Raw genomic sequence first — 17020 nt, 5'->3', positions numbered from 1 at the left:
CCAGGTTGGGTGTCCTCTCTTCCACTGAGCTGGCCCAGACCCCCTGAGCTAGCTTCTCAGTAAGTGGAGATGAGGCCAGACCTTTGGATCTGTTTCTCCCCAGTACAGCACAGCTGGGAGTTGCAAGGACTAGAAAGAAACCCATCTCATCTTAAGAAACAACTTAAAACATAAGAAAAGTGCGTTATCCCCCAGGGAGGCAGAAGGCCCAGGTGACATGGAGGTCCCGAGTCCTCTCCCCTGTCTGCTCTGCCAGCTTCAGCCTATTGGCTCTGTCCCCTTGTGTGTCTCCAAGACCACTGCCTCTGTTAGGAGCAGACGCCAGCTGGCCAGAGGAGGCGGCCCCCATGCTTGTGTCTCCTTTTACGAGGAAGGGTTTCCCTGAGACTCCCAGGGACTCCCTTCACGTGTCCCTTTGAGGCAGTCATCCACAAGGGGATGGGCATGAGCCGCCTGGCACAGCGGGGGCCTGGGCAGAAGAGATGCCGCCCCATCACAGCCAGGGCTCTGCTGGAAAGGACAGAAGGAACAGTTCAGCAACACCTGAACCAGGAACAGCTTTCTTTTTTCCTTAGCATGGAGCTCCTTTGTTTACAGAGCAATGCACGTTTAATGCTGAAATCTCGGAATGCACAAAAAAGAAACCATAAAACAATAAAAACCGACCTATAACCCAATCGCCCAGAGATAATCATGATAATTTGATGTCGCTGGCCTCCGACTGTATACACGCATGCTTTTTACAAAAACATGCGGGGAGTAAATCTCAGTGGTCGGAACCTCGGAGGTGGAAATACAGGCCAAAGTTGCCCCAGGAAGCCCGAGGCCACTGCCGGGCAGCTCACAGCAGCTTCTCCACACCAAAGTCCACTGGCTATTGGGAGAAACTGACTTGCATGGGCTTCTAAAATGAGGAAGAAGGAAGACCACGTTGCCTCAGACGGTGGTGTCACTAAGCCCCTGTCTGTGATGTTGGTGGCTCCCTCGGAGCATCTCAGTGGAACAGTCTTAAATGGACTTTCAAGGCTGAACTATGGCAAGGCTGAGGTGTCAAGATTTCTTAAAAAGACTAAACTGGGACACAACTGATGTGATCTCTGAGAATTTTGCTTTTTCCTAACTCTTGATAGTTTACAGATTTTCTTCAGTCATCAAGAAAGAAGTTGAAAATTGTGATTAGGCCTATTTTGCAAATCATGCTGAAATGCTGCAAGAGGACAGGAAGAAATTCTTTGCTTAGCCAGATGTAATCAAGAGTATTCTAGGAACCCACGTATCCCTGACCCCTGGCCTGAAATGTTCAACCTCCCAGCTTTTAGCCTAATGTGCTGGCCATTGACATCTGATGGAGTGCTGGAAACAGTCTGCAGAAGGAAGGCGGCCCACACTTCCTGGGTACCTATTTAGGTTGCGTATCTAATTCTACCTGATAGGGCCACCAGAATGTGCTGCCGTACCTAATGTCTCAAATTTTCTAGAGTAAATAAAGAGTAAGAAAAAATGCTTAACTGGATAATTGTCACTGTGGTGAAAGTTTGCAAACCGCATCATGCATTTCATTTTTATAAAGTTATCATTAAATTGAAGTCACATTTAATTTGCATTACTTTAAATTGTAATAAATGTTTGGTACACAGCCGCTGAAAGTGTAGATGCTAGTCTAGGCAGGGAGTTCCTCAAAGGCAGGGACGTGGCTGGTTCATCTTGGAAACCCAGTTCAGTGCCTGGAACATGGAAAACATTCAGTAACATTGGAAGAATTGAGGTGTATTCATTTCTAAATTTTATTCTGACCTTCTCAGAGATTCAAGGGAGGGAAGAGGTGAAGTTTCACCCAGAGGTCTGCTGTTAGACCTGCCATACCTCCTCCCTCCTTTGGGTGGTTTCTCAGCTGACCTGCAGGAAGCCCGTAATCAAAGACCTACCACTCCAAGGCTGTTAATATCGGCGAGAACAGCTGTGTAGGGTGTGGTGAGGTGCAATTGCGTGTGTATTCATGACCACATATTAGAAAAATGCAAGATCTCTATAATAGTAGCAAAAGGAGGTGACTGGGAGCCACCCGTGGTGCCATGACTGCCGTCCCATCACAGAGGAAGAGCATCTGTGAGTATAACCCATAGCATGTGTCCGGAGATGGGTGATATCTGCTGGCCAGGGCTTCTCCCCATTCATTCTGCAGTCCCTGTGTGTTCAGCCCAGAGACGGGCTGAAGCAGGATCCTGTGGTGTGCTGGGGCTGGCTTGTACCAGTTCACGAGAGCCAATGTTAAATTTTCGGGAATTTTGCTATTGATGGTTAAACAAAGCCATTATTAAAAATTAAATTACATAGACTTACAGTTAAATATAAATGAGTGTCTGCACATGGCATTTCTAGAAACTCCCATTGACTGCCTCAAGAGCATGGCTGGAGAGAAGGCACCTGGAGGCATGGCCCAGTTACAGTCTCTCCAGGGACAAGGACACATCTGGGCTCCGTGCTCCCCTCCTCCTGCATCAACGTTAAAGAGCCCTGAGAACACGGAGGCCCCTGCCAACCTGGATCCCTCAGTTGGGGCAAAGTCAGGAGGGCCCCGCCTCAAAGCCCCTGCCCCGTCTACCCCACGGGAAGACCCCAAACCCCTCGCTGTAGGCATCAGTGGGCCCTAGCATGCTCCTTCCCTCCCACGCTCACAGCTTCCCTGCTCATCACCTGCCTTGTTGCTGTCCCAGACCCCCATCATCCTCACCCTGACTGTCTCCACACACTCTCAGGCTCTCGGCATCCCCGTGCCCGATCCCTCTCCCAGCGCTACCCCCACCCCAACTCCCGACTCAGGACCCATCATCAGCAAATCGCCACCCCCTCCACCTTTCCACAGCGAACCGGGCTCACCCCTCAGCACCAACTCTTCTGCGAGCCTCCCAGGTTTCTCTCCCACAAGCCTCATCCTTGCACCCTCCCCCTAAAATCCCTGGCTCTGAACCTCATAGGTCTCGTTGGTCCTTTCAATCCATTTTTTATGCTTTTATCAGTAAGTATGTTTCATTTAGAACCCTTTGGGCTGCCAGTAGCAGAAACCCTGACTCAAGCTGCTACCATGTAGTAACTCACCTCAGGATCTCCCCAGGGAGAGTGGCTCAGGGACAGTGCTGGCCCCAAGGCCCAGGTTCTCTCAGTCTCTCTGCTGCACCATCCTCAGCAACTTCACCCACAGGCTGGGATCAGCTGAAGCCAACTTGTGTCCACTTGTGGGAGCAATGAGGAGAACGCAGGGTGAGAGGATGCTTCCCTTGATTTGCTTACAGGCCACATGTACAGCCTGCAGCCTCTTCATGGAGCATCTGCCTGTCAAAACCTGCCAGGGACATAAGCTGTGGGCAAAGAAAAGGGGAGTCCCAGAGAGCTCATCTCCCTCGACACCAAAGGCGCTTGCTCTTCAAACAATGTCCACTGTCAGAAGTGAGAAGCTTACCTTGCCCTGGGAGAGCAGCAATGCTGGCAGCACGAGCAGAGGAGCAGGCCTGGCCAAGGCCACACCAGCACATTCTGAACTTCATCTTGCATGTACCTGTGGGCCACACTAAATGCAGATCCTGAGTCACTGTGTCTGGGCGTTGCCCGCAAACCTGTATCTCTAGGCTCCCAAGAGATGCTCCCAGTCCCAGACTACACCTTGAGCAGCGAGGGTCCACACCATGCTCTACTCTGGCTACCTGGAAAGCACAGCAACAACAAAAACAAAGAGGGGCCTCCAGGCCTGCAGTTAGAAGAGGCACTGGTGCCCCCAGGGGCTGCAGTGATGCCGGGAGTGGCTCTACAGAGGCCAGGGGGCTGTAGAGCAGCGATTTGTTCTGACCCGGTAAGGGTGAGATTTCTCTCCACCCACTACCCCCACCGCTCGGGACACTGCCCATTGGTCACCCCTCCTACTGCCGCCTGCCCCAAAGTTCCTGGGAGCGGGACTTGTGGACAGAGCCTCCGGGGAGCAGGGTGTGTGAACAGAGCCTCATCCACATTCCTGTAGTGCCCTCTCCCCAGCACAAGGGAGCTCCCCTCACCTGCACATTTGCTACTTCTGATCTGCTGTAATGCAATCACTGAACCAAAAGAGGTGCAGTTGACCTAAATGTCTCGAGTTGACCTAAGTGGGCTTTGAATCAAGAGCTGCGTGACTCGGGGAATATTCTCTGGTACATTCTGATTTTGTTTGTTCGGACCACGTTGTGTCCATCATGATCCTTCTCTCCTCTCCTCAATGCCACCTCCCCTCACGCCATTTCGCTATCCAGGCACCAGAGTGTCGGTAAATGAGGTAGATACATCCAGCCGCTTCTGGGGAGCAGTTCCCTGCCCCCACCCATTTCCACAGCAGACAGAAGCTTCCTACGTCATGTGTCAACAGTTTCATAACTAAATTGTTAACCCATGTTCATCTGATGTATGCTCACCAAGTCCAGCTATCCAGTTTCTTCCTCTTTCTCAGTGACTCAGTATTATATAATTTTCATATTATTTAATTTATTCTCAGTGAGAAAGAATTAGTGTCCATTGAGCATCCTCTATGGCCAGGCTTTTCGTTTAGGTATTTTATCTGACTCTCTAAAGCACTGTCATCGTCCCCTAGTACAGATGAAGACAGTGAGGCTGAGAGAGCTCAGGGACTCTCCAAAGGTGGCACAGCAGCAAGAGACAGAGCCAGGGCTGAAGCTGCTTCCACTGCACCGGGTAGAGCCTCTTTCACCATGTGGGATGAGGCAGTTTGAAGCCAGGAACTCAAGTTAGAGGAGACTGAATAGCCCATCACTTGGGTCTCAGACTGGCTGGGGCTCACTGTCCTATAGAGAAAGCAGATAAGGAGATTCTGCTGGAAAGATGGGGGGAAAGTGCATTGCCACATCTCCCTAAAGAGAGAGACCACTGGCTGAAGAGGAACCCACCACCCACACTCCTCTGGGAACTCGGGACAGCATGACTAGGGATGCTCTGCTCACTGAAGGAGCACATGAGCCCTCAGCATGGAGGGAGGCTCAGGAGCCTGAGGAGAGTTGGAGCATCTCTGTGGGATGGTGCAGAACTGGAAGTGTGCAGGCATTCTGAATCCCTGTCAGCCTGAGGCCTGGCCCAAATGTCTCATTCTGAAGAGAGGAACTTCCCATTTCTCTGAATATCTCAGTGTGAGGCTGCTCTTTGGTTGAATTCCTTCCCCAGCACCACCCTCCCCCTCCTACACCTTTATCCTCCCCAGACAACCAACCACATCTCCAGCAGCATCTGACCCAGGGCCACTCCAGTGGTTCTGGCCCAGGGCACAGAGGCAGGAATGACCCTGGTTTCCACAGGGCTCTGTGATGACAGAGAAGGGTGTTTGTTTAAGTTAGTAAGCAGTAAAGTGACTCACAGACCTCTCTATACAAATTGCTCTCCTCTGATTTCAAGCCAGCCTCAGCTGTTGCTCATAGCTGCTCCATCTTTGATGTTGGCTTCAACAAGCAGGAGCAGCTCCAACAGCCTGTGGATTTCTTTCCAAGAATCAGAGCCAGATCACTTAATGGGTATTTTTGTGGCTGTAAAATACTTTTCTTAAACAAAAGCTGTGCCAATGAGATTATTAAACATTTGTTTTGCTTATTTCACTTTAACCCTTGGATCTTGTTTCTTCTCGAAGATTTATGGAGAGTTGTCCGTTACAGATACAAGGTTGAGTGTTCCATTCCTTGAAAAAAGAAGAGAGGCTTGGAGCATCATGCAGAGGAGTTAGGGCTTGGGGGACTTCAGCCCCTCAGGCAGCTCTGGACTCCTGGGGAGCAGGAAACTCTGGCCCGCTCTGACTCAGCAGCATCCACAGAACCTCATGCAGTCAGTGTGTGTTCTGAGGAGGCTGAGTCGCATCTTGTGTGTTTCTGTGACCCAAAGACCTTGTAGTCTCCTCAGCAAATGTGGCCTGCTTCCTCCTCTGGCTGACTGTGGCATCCAGTCCAGTTCCTCCACCCTTCCATTATTTCTTGGCCAGGACACACTTTCTCTTTTTCTGAATGTCCTGAAAGAGACTGTTTACCATGCAGCTGCTCAGCTGACTCCTCAGGACTGGGTTTGCTGCTAATATCAGTCCCCACCAATACCACCACCTCCTCTAATGTTGTCAGTGGTTCCCTCTATGAGTGATTTGGGCCACTAACCTGGAATCCTCAGCCTGGAGCTTAGGGCTTTGGGATAAACACTTCCCTCCTGAGCCACCCCAGTGAAAGATGATTTGTGCACCACTGTCGACAGCCCATCACCCCCTCTTATTTGATACTGAGAGGAAAATGTTGACAAAATGCTGAATCATCAGATTTCTCTGTGGCTTTTGGGTTTTTATCTTATAAAACTTTCCTATCTTGTTTCCATATGTCCTGAAATCCAAAAAGCATTAAATGCAAGGTATCCCAGAAATGTGTGTCTTCGAGGCCTCCTACTACCTTTTTGGGTTTATACTCATCTTTCGTTTACTTGATATGAGTGCAGGGAACAAGCTGGATCTGCTTGTGGGAAGGAATAGTGGCACTTTGTGCTGAGATGTGTGACTTGACTGGAGACAAAAGCATGAAAACCTGAAGCAGCTTTTCATCCCATTCAGGGTATGTGTGGTGGCAGAGCTCAGAGTTCAGTGTGACTCAAAGATTAAGAAATGGAAGGAAGGTTCTGGGCAGCATGACAAGGACCAGGACCCTGGGCGCACATTCATGTGCATGAATCAAGGTGCACACAAGCCATACATTTTTTGACTAGATAGTCTATGGGAGTGTGAGAGAGACCCGTCATGGGAAAGATGTTCAGGAATGAGGTTCTGAAGGAAAGCACTGCCAGCTGGAATCTTGCCTGTCCTTCAAAGTCTGTTTCACCTGCCACTTCTCCCATGAAGGCATCCCAGACCTCATTCCCTCCAACTTGGTTGCAGTGCCTCCTACAGCCAGGTCAGAGTGCACCTCGGGTCACAGCTCTCCACATGGTCCAAGTGGCATTTCAGGGAGATGTGTATTTCTACACACCACTTCCAACTCCAAGATTGTATCTCTTAGCATCCCAACAGTTCTTCGCAGAGCCTTAAGCACAGCCCTTCTTTAGTAAACATTTGAGAGGAAAATATGAGGAATGTGAGGAAATATTTGGGGGCCAAAGTGAAATAACAGCTGAATGGAAAGGCAGAAATCTGAACAGTTTATCATTGCCAAATTTCAGGTGCTTTTCCTTCAAGAGGTTTGAGAAGGAAAAAGATTCATTTGACAAAGCATCAAGTTTGTAGACAAAGAGGAACTTGTCTATTCTTTGGAAGAGAATAAAATAGAGTAACAGGGGAAAAAGCAGGGTAGATAGGGGCTTATCCTATGGGGGCCAGTTTTTTCCCTCCTTTGGGAAGCTTGTGTCCCTAAAGGGTAATATATACTGTGTATAAAATAATACAGTGATACCTGGATTAATGGGTATTTTGAACCTAAATCACTTGATTACAAAAATCATCTTCACTATTCACCCAGTCCCCTTGGTCCTGCCTTTGGCAAGGAGAACGCTGCCTGATGTTCAGAAGCTGCCGTGCTTGGCACTTTGTTGCCAAATCCACATAATAAAAGGAAAGACTCTCTTTTCAATGATTGTTAACAAGCTTACCAGTGCATCTTTGCGGCCAACTTTCCCTTAAGACATCAGCAATTCAGTTATGATGGTATTTTCTGTATAAACTAAAGGTGGTCTTGACTAAGAGGAAAATGTAGGGCATGTGTACTTGTTTTTAATGTTGAACACCTATCACAAAATCATGCACATTCTAGTTAAACGGGGTTTTTTAGATGAGGACTTCTTTCTTCTTTTTAATCTTTAACTTAGAAGAAAACACATCCACCAATATCACTGATGATTCCGGAGCTGAGAACCAGGGTCACCTGGGTTCTCCTCTCTATGCCTGGGGGACAGAACATATTCATAATGGCACCTTTTCTCTTTCTCAGCCACCCTAAAGGACAGCAATGCAGACAGCTCAGCTGACCCACTCATGAACCCACGAGGAAGTCAGTGTACCTCTCCACAGGTCAATGTAGAACTGTTTTCTGAGGGGGACTTGCTTCTTCAGGTATTGTATGATATTGTCCATCTCTATTCCCTGTCAATGGTTATGGTTACAACAGAATCAGACCTCAGAGCCTTCCAGAAAACATTTTGTTTCAATTCTTGTTGAATTTATCTTTAATTATTATGTCAAATTTCTGACTGAATAGAGTATTATATATCTAATTTCCCATTTTGGGACAATACTATAATCATAGTGCCATGTGGGCGGGAGTCACACATGAGGTAGGAAGAGTCAGAAACCCTGGATGTCAATCCATGATGATCACTTGCTAGTCAAGTAGCAGTCACCTCTCTATTCAAGGATGATTCTTCATCTTCTCTGCCTGCCTCAGGGGATATGAGACTCAGATGGAGGGGTGGATGTGAAAATTGTACTGTAAGCCATCAAATCCCAAGTAATGAAACAAATGTAGCAAGGAAAAATATATTTTATGTAGATGGAAATGTTGCCATACTATATTTTATTTTTACTACTATTGAGCATTTAAGAAATTTCTTTCCCTGTAATTTCCTATCTAAATATAATATATTGCTGGTACCTTAGCAAGGAATCCAGGTTCTGGGTGTCACAAATCTGGCAGATCTTCATCTCACAAACCAGAAATACAAAACCTCAGCAGACGATCCAGCAAGAATATGCATAATCACTGGGTGATTGGCCCTAGAAGCACGTGGGTCTCTTCTTCAGGAAAGAGGAGGTGGCGTAAAGGATAACTGCATCATTGTTTATCTGTTGAGAAAAATCATTAGGCTTTTTTCTGGCTGAAGATTCAGTCTCAGCACAGTTACCATGTCTTAAAAGTCTGTGGTTTCCTCTCCCCACCCACAAGCTGAAGGAATTACATTTTTAATGCTTCAGGTATTTTTTTAAATTTAAAAAGAGACCTGCTACAAAGACTTTGTGACAGTGTTAGCATATGTTAAATCTGGATATATGACTTTTGGTTATACTGTTTACTTTTTAGTGAATTTGAAATGTTTTATATTTATACCTTTAAAATAGAAATTTCAACACAAAAACATCTTCTGAAATGCGATCCTAAAGAATAACTTAAAATTAGTTTGTTTAGTTTCAAATTACCAAAATTCTGTATTAGTCATGGTTCTCCAGAGAAACAGAACCAATAGAATGTGTGTGTGGGTGTGTGTAGAAAGAGATTTTAAGGAAGTGGCTCATGTGATGTGGGGCCTGGCAAAACTGAAATCTGCAGAACAGGCTGGCAGCCTGTCGACCCAGGGAAGAGTTGATTTTGCAATCTTGAGTCCGAAGGCTATCTGAAGGCAAAATTTCTTCTTCCTCCGGGGACTTCAGTCTTAAGTCCTTCTACTGATCGGCTCACCCACATTATGGAAGGTAATCTGCTTTACTAAGTGTCTACTAATTTAAATATTATTCACATCTAAATAAAAGAAATACCTTCACAGCAACATCTAGACTAGTATTTGACCAAACATTTGGACACCATAGCCTAGCCAAGTTGGCAGGTAAAATTAACCATCACAGCTTCATATTTAGTTGCATTTTAAATGGCTGAGAATTAGTTTCAGTTGCTAAAAATAATAATAAACTTGTTTCAGTTGATAAAGAAATATTTGACTTCATTTTGTGGGATCACATTCAGATGTTTGGCATTTAAGACCAAACTAAATTTAAATAATTCTATTTTTATAAAAACACTCTAGACACAGAAATGATGAACTAAGACCAGACATAAAATATAAATCTGAATGGTTTGCTAACTAAACAGAATAATCTATTGATGTTCTGTTTGTTTTGTTGCTTGTGATAATAATGATGTAGAGGCGTGGGACTGAATTTAACAGAGGGGAAGCTGAATTTAACAGGTTGATAATTTACCCAGTTGAGCTCAATGAGTCAAGAGAGGAACATAGAATTTGAAACTGTACACAAAGGAATTATTACAATGATTGAAATAATTATATAGTAAAACCACAATAGGAAAGGAGAATGTAATGTTCTTCCACAGGATTATTCTTACTGTTGTAATACTGTTGTATGTTAGCACAATTAAAAAAAAATGAAGCAAAGGTAATCTCTTGGGCACTTCTCAGCTTCTGGGCAGGCGTTGCTCTTGCAGGGGAGTTTGAACTGGTTCACGGCAGTTGGTGATTGCATTTCTTAACATAAGTAAAAAAAAAAGCAATTTTGAAAAACAGTTAAGTGCTTCCAAAATTGCTTTGAGCTGCTCAGGGCAGTTAGTTGGTGGCAATAATACAGGCTTGAATGAACAGGACAACCTCCACTTTCATCACACTGCCTAGGGGCAGGGAATGAGGGCTCAGGGCCCCCACACGGTTATTGTTTGCTTGTAAATGTATAATAGTTAATCTGCTCTGCTCCAGAAACCTCATGTGTGCATTCAGGATTGTGGAAATAAATGAAGACCAACCAAATGAGAAAAGCAAAGGCTACTTATTCAGAGCTTGCTAGAGCAAGGGAGTCAGCCGCTGTCACTTGAGTTTTGGCAGAGACTCATGACAAATAGAAATGGGAAGCAATGGGATATATTGGAGTATATGAGGAAGCCATTTGGTGTAAACCTAATTCGGCCTGACTTTGTTTTTTCCAAAAGGGCCTGACCATGGCCATTGAGCACAGCAGGGTCGCAGGTCTGTTGTCTTGAGCTGGGTGGTCACAGGTGAGCACAGCAATCAATTTCTAGCCTAGGGAGAGATGCTTATCCTTAAGGAAATGCCAATGTCGGGGGAAGTTGCATTTTTACTTGTCAGTTATAGAAAAACAGAGGGAGCTATGGCTCTTGCACACTTCAGTTTGTGAGATGGTCACACTCTTCTGATAATAATGACGATGGTAGCAGCAGCAACAACAACATGCACATGCAAAAGAATGAAACTAGACCGTTATCTTATATCATACACAAAAATCAACTCAAAATGGATTAGAACTGAATGTAAGACCTGAAACCATGGTACTTCTATAAGAAAACATAGGCAGTATGCTCTTCTACATTGGTCTTAGCAACATTTTTTCAAGTACCATGTCTGACTGGGCAAAGGAAACAACAGAAAAATAAACAAATGAGATTATATCAAACTAAAAAGCTTTCGCACAGCAAAGGAAACGGTCAACAAGACAAAAAGACAACCTAACAATTGGGAGGATGTATTTGCAAACCATATATCTGATAAGGGGTCAATATCCAAAATATATAAAGAACTCATACATCTCAACAACAAAAATACTAACCACCCAATTAAAAAATGGGCGAAAGATCTGAACAGACATTTCTCCAAAGAAGATCTACAGATGGCCAACAGGCACGTGAAAGGATGTTCAACATCATTAACTACCAGGGAAATGCAAATCAAAATTACAATGAGATATCACCTCACTCTCATCAGAATGGCTATAATTAACAAGACAGGAAACAACAAGTGTTGCAGAGGATGTGGAGAGAAGGGAACTCTCATAGACTGTTGGTGGGAGTGCAAACTGGTGCAGCCACTATGAAAAACAGTACAGAGATTCCTCAAAAAATTAAGAATAGAACTACCATACGATCCAGCTATTCCACTGCTAGGTATTTATCCAAAGAACTTGAAAACACGAATGCATAAAGATACATTCCCCCCTTTGTTCATTGCACCATTATTCACAATAGCCAAAATTTGGAAGCAACCTAGGTGCCCATCAAGGGATGAACGGATAAAGCAAATGTGGTATATATACACAATGGAATACTACTCAGCCATAAGAAATGATGAATTCTGGCCATTTGTGACAAGGATGGGCCTTCAGGGTATTATGCTAAGCAAAATAGGTCAGAGGGAGAAAGTCAAATACCGTATGATCTCACTCATAAGTAGAAGATAAAAACAACAACAAACAATCACATAGTGACAGAGATTGGATTGGTGGTTACCAGAGGGTACTGGGGAGGGAGGAAGGTGAAAGGGGTGATCAGGCAAATGTGTATGGTGATGGATGGTAATTAGTCTTTGGATGGTGAACATGATGTAATCTACACAGGAAGTGAAATATAATGATGTACATCTGAAATTTATATAATGTTATAAACCAACTATTGTATGTTCTCGGCTCCCTTGTCAAAAACTAGCTGTCTGTAGATGTGTGGGTTTATTTCTGGGCTCTCCATTCTGTTCCATTGATCTGTGCATCTGTTTTTGTGGCAGTACCATGCTGTTTTGGTTACTATAGTTTTGTAGTATATTTTAAAGTCAGGGATGTGATACCTCCAGCTTTGTTCTTTTTTTCTCAGGATTCCTTTGGCTATTTGGGGTCTTCTGTTGCTCCATATAAATTTTAGGATTCTCTCTTCTATTTCTTTGGAAAATGTCATTGGATCTTTGATATGGATTGCATTGAATCTGTTAACACCTACAAACATAGATTCCCTACCCACCACACAGGAGGAGCCAAATAAAAACTGGAACACCAGGCTTATGGCAAGAAAGGGTTTTTATTTCGAATGATATCAGCCAGGAGATGAGAGTGAGCCCTCAAATTTGTCTCATTTCATCTCATCTCCCCGAAGGATGGGAGGCCAGGGGTTTTAATGGTTTGTGAGGAATGTGGCTGCTTGTAGATAGGGAGTGGGGGAGTCAGTGGCCTCGCTGGTTGGAGCTTTCCCACCAGCCTACATTCGGCCTTGGGAGGCTGCTCATAGGAAGGAGGATGATAAAGGACCTTGTAGGTGGGCAACCTTGGCTGTTTGTCTCCATGGTGGATAGTGGATTCTGGAGCCCAGGGAGTATGCAGGGAAAGAGTGCTTTAGTTTTAACCCCATATATGCTGGATTTAATGTAGGGGAACTGATATCAGGGCCAGAATCAAATCTGTAGATTGATTTAGGAAGTATGGACATTTTAACTATGATGTTAATTCTTCCAATCCAAGAGCCAGAATATCTTTCCGTTTCTTTGTGTCGTCTTTAATTTCTTTCAACAATGTTTTATAGTTTTCATTGTACAGATCTTTCACCTCTTTAAAGTTTATTCCTAGCTATTTTATTCTTTTTGTTGTGATTATAAATGGGATTGTATTCTTAATCTCTCTTTCTGCTATTTTGTTGTTAATGCATAGAAAAATCATACACTTTTGTATGTTGATTTTGTGTCCTGCAACTTGACTGTATTCACTTATTATTTCTAAAAGTTTTTTATTGGATTCTTTAGGGGTTTCTATTTATAAAATCATGTAGTCTGCAAATAGTGACAGTTTCACTTCTTCCTTTCCAATTTGGATCCCTTTTATTTCTTTTTCTTGCCCGATTGCTCTGGCTAGGACTTCCAATACTATGTTAAATAAGAGTGGTGAAAGTGGGCATCCTTGTCTGGTTCCTGTTCTTAGAGGGGTAGCTATCAGTTTTTCTCCATTGAGAGTGATATTAGCTGTGGGTTTGTCATATATGGCCTTTATTATGTTGAGGTACTTTCCTTATATACCCATTTTATTTAGAGTTTTTATCATAAATGGATGCTGTATCTTGTCAAATGCCTTCTCTGCATCTATTGAGAAGTGCCCAAGAGATTACCTTTGCTTCATTTTAGTGTCTCCACCCCAGGAGGAGCTTAGGCCTTATTACCATGACATGTGATGTATATGGAAGCATGTTTTCCAACTGAACCTGTGCAAGCGAGTACCCACCTCTCTCTTTTGAATGTTCATTACCCATCTGAAATAAAAGGCCCCTGCTTTCCCTTGCTCAGGGAGCCACAGGTTTGGAAATAACTCCCCATGGGCTCCTTATTTGCTGTGTGTTTGTGTGACAACCACTTCTAGTGCGGGCTTTGATTTCAGCTCACCAAGAAGCAGACCCACTTTGGATTGGTCACATTATGGGCAAGGAAAGCAAAAATATGACTCTTGGGCACTTAATATACTTGCAATTTCCCTCCCCTCCTGAAAGGAAGGAGAAAAACCTTGGCAAGGATCCTGAACTATGACTCCAACCATTTGGAATGTAAATGAATCTTTCTAGGGGAATGATGAGACCATTGTCTACAGCTTTACAACCAGGGATGACTCCGTGTTCCCAGGTCTGTAAGCACATACCTCCAGAGTCAGAAAAACCTCTCTGGAGTCCTCACTGTCTATGAAGCAGTAATTAACTTCCAAGGCTCGCTCTTTTAGACTACTTCCCAAGTCTCAGTAAGATTTTCTCAGAACCCCTAGTTGCAGAAACTAAAAATATTTTCTCTAAAGCCCCTCAAACCTATTTGGGGTTTCTGTCATCCCCCATGAGGGGAGGACAGCCCTCATGCCCCACCATCCCAGCTTCTCAGGGACATCTGAGCATGTAAGCTTCCTTCACTTCTCCTTGAGTCTATACTCCCATAGCCTGGAGAACCTCTTTAAGTCTCAGGGCAGGAAACTCTGCTGATGGCGTGTCACCTAGCATTGTCCAAGCTGATGTCTTGACTAGATCCATGAATTCTTTCCCTTTTTTCTGCCTAAAGACTTGGCCTTTGAAACACAAATATCAGGAAGACTCCTCTTTCTTTTTGCTGGTCGTCTTTCCTAAAACATGTGGTGCTCCCAGAGTCCCCACCCTGGGGGGACCAAAGGTTAAAAGGAGCTACTTGGACGTGGAATGTCTTGAAATCCTGCCTAATCCCACATGCCTTATTTTAAAAAAAAATAGTAAACCTGTTCATAGTTGAAAAGTTGTCCAGATAGTCAAAAATCACACCACCAGAAGTAACTCCTGTGAACGTTTTGGTACTTATCCTTTTATACCTTTTTCTACGCTTAGTGCATGGAAGTCACTCAGCACCTCAGAACTGGCACACACATCCTGCTCCCACCCCCAGGAGCACCCTTTTCCTTCAAGCTAAACCACCTGCAGGCCCTAGCCCAGGCTTTGGCTCCTCGCTGAGCCTCTCAGCCCACCTTGCCCATGAACTCTGGGCCCCGGCTGCCCTGGCCTCTCACTGCAAAACCCACAGCCAACTGCATTGTGTTGGTGCTTCACTGTACTGCCACTGAGCCTATCTCCCATGTAAATCCTATTCTCCTGGAAGCCAAAGATTGTTTTACACGTTGTTTGTCTCAGGCTAAGATTTGGGAACTTGTGCTTTCAATAAATACTCCCTGAATAAATACGTCTTTCCTAATTAGCATTTGTTTGTAATTTTTACCTGGAAATCTTGGGAGGTGGCTTTAAACCTTAGGTACATGTCTCCCTGACATGAGTATAGAAAAAAGGTTTCTGACTGAAAGCTTAAAATTAAAACTCATCTCAACTATCACCAAAATACATTTTTTGTCCTAAGGCTGGATGCCTCCCCAGGATCTCCTGGAAAAATGGTTAAAAATTTATACTCCTGGTGTAGGGGCTGGCCCCGTGGCCGAGTGGTTAAGTTCGCACGCTCCGCTGCAGGCGGCCCAGTGTTTCGTTGGTTCGAATCCTGGGCGCGGACATGGCACTGCTTATCAAACCACGCTGAGGCAGCATCCCACATGCCACAACTAGAAGGACCCACAATGAAGAATATATAACTATGTACTGGGGGGCTTTGGGGAGAAAAAGGAAAAATAAAATCTTTAAAAAAAAAAAATTTATACTCCTGGTGTTTCTAATACAGTGGCTCCCAGGAGGGGTGAAAGGATGAACAAGCACTATTTTTAGCTGCCCTGCCCAGGTGAACCCAACGTGTAGCCTCAGCCAGTGGAGAATATTGAACTGTTTTGTCCATCTCCTACAGTGAGAGGCGACAAATGGATTAGTTTAGCCAAGGGATGGGCCACACTACAGAGATGCAGAGAGGAAAACAAAAAAATGTGTGTGTGCATTTGTTTAATTGTTGTTCAGTTTGCAGTATTCTCAATAGACTGAAGCTGATATTTGGCTCTACTTTGCTGCCTCAGACACATACACACACACAAACACACTCACCTTTCCTCAGGAGCTGGTGTGAATGAGCAATAGTTGAGCTGAGCTTTTTGTCTCTGTAAATAATTCATAATCAATCTACAAATCAAAATTGGGATGAGTTTATTATATGAGCCAGGTCTGGGGACTATAGCCCAGGGGGCTTCCTTCCCCAAGGAAGGATGCACAGTGTGGTTATATACCATGTTGGAAAAAAGAGCATACATCACATATGATAGGAATGTCCCTTTTATAATAGTCATGAGATTGCTTTGCTGGTATGGCAAGTGGTCACGAGGTGAGCATAGCAGGTAGGTAATAAATCCTTAATTCTCAGGAAGAGATGCTTATCCTTAAAGAACTACTGATTTGGGGGTAAGCTACATCCCTATGTTGAAGGGCGTCATTCTTGGTTTTGGGACATTGTGAATGTTTAAAGCAGGTGTATAGGGCTTGCTCAATAGGCCACGTCATACTTTTTTGGAAAAACAAAGTCAGGCTGAATTAGTTTTAAACTAAATGGCTTCCTAATATACTCCAATATATCCTATTGCTTTTCATTTATTCATCATTTTTGAGAAGCCAGACTGGCTGGCCATCCTGGGACCTGCTTTAGGAAGTGACAAGTCAGGATTTGGGCAGCACTCCACACCAAAAGGAAGCTCAGCAGAAACACCTCATGACGTGGGCCCAGGCCCTTAGGAGCTCTGTAGCCTCAAAACTTATGAGAAAACAAGGAATAAACCTGAACTGACTCTTCTCTGCCTCTCCCCAGGCCCTGGACGGCTTCCTCATGGCTGTTACAGAAGATGGCTGTGTTTTCTACGTCTCTCCCACTGTCCAGGACTACTTGGGATTTCATCAAGTGAGTGATTTTATTTTCCATTGAAGAGTTTGGGTGAGTCTGGGGAGTGGGGCGGGCTGGTGTGGTGCTCATCTCTGGGGAGGTATGATGGGAGTCAGAAGACTAGGTCTCCATCTCAAAGCCTCGCACACACACTGTGTCACAGGGAGGAGTGGGGCGGGCTGGTGTGGTGCTCATCTCTGGGGAGGTA

The 17020-nt window shown here is 44.6% G+C and overlaps 1 protein-coding gene across 1 annotated transcript in view; it reads left to right on the top strand.

Moving 5' to 3' along the window:
* The window catches only part of LOC103541609 (aryl hydrocarbon receptor-like), a 61137-nt gene that overhangs the window by 24518 nt on the left and 19599 nt on the right, over nt 1-17020 (top strand). Inside the window, 2 exon segments of the mRNA XM_070598071.1 lie at nt 7968-8089; nt 16741-16830. Coding sequence (XP_070454172.1) covers nt 7968-8089; nt 16741-16830 — 212 coding nt within the window.

Source organism: Equus przewalskii, chromosome 27 (assembly GCF_037783145.1).
Source record: "Equus przewalskii isolate Varuska chromosome 27, EquPr2, whole genome shotgun sequence".
Classification (NCBI taxonomy): Eukaryota; Metazoa; Chordata; class Mammalia; order Perissodactyla; family Equidae; genus Equus; species Equus przewalskii.
This window is presented reverse-complemented; position numbering and strand designations above follow the sequence as displayed.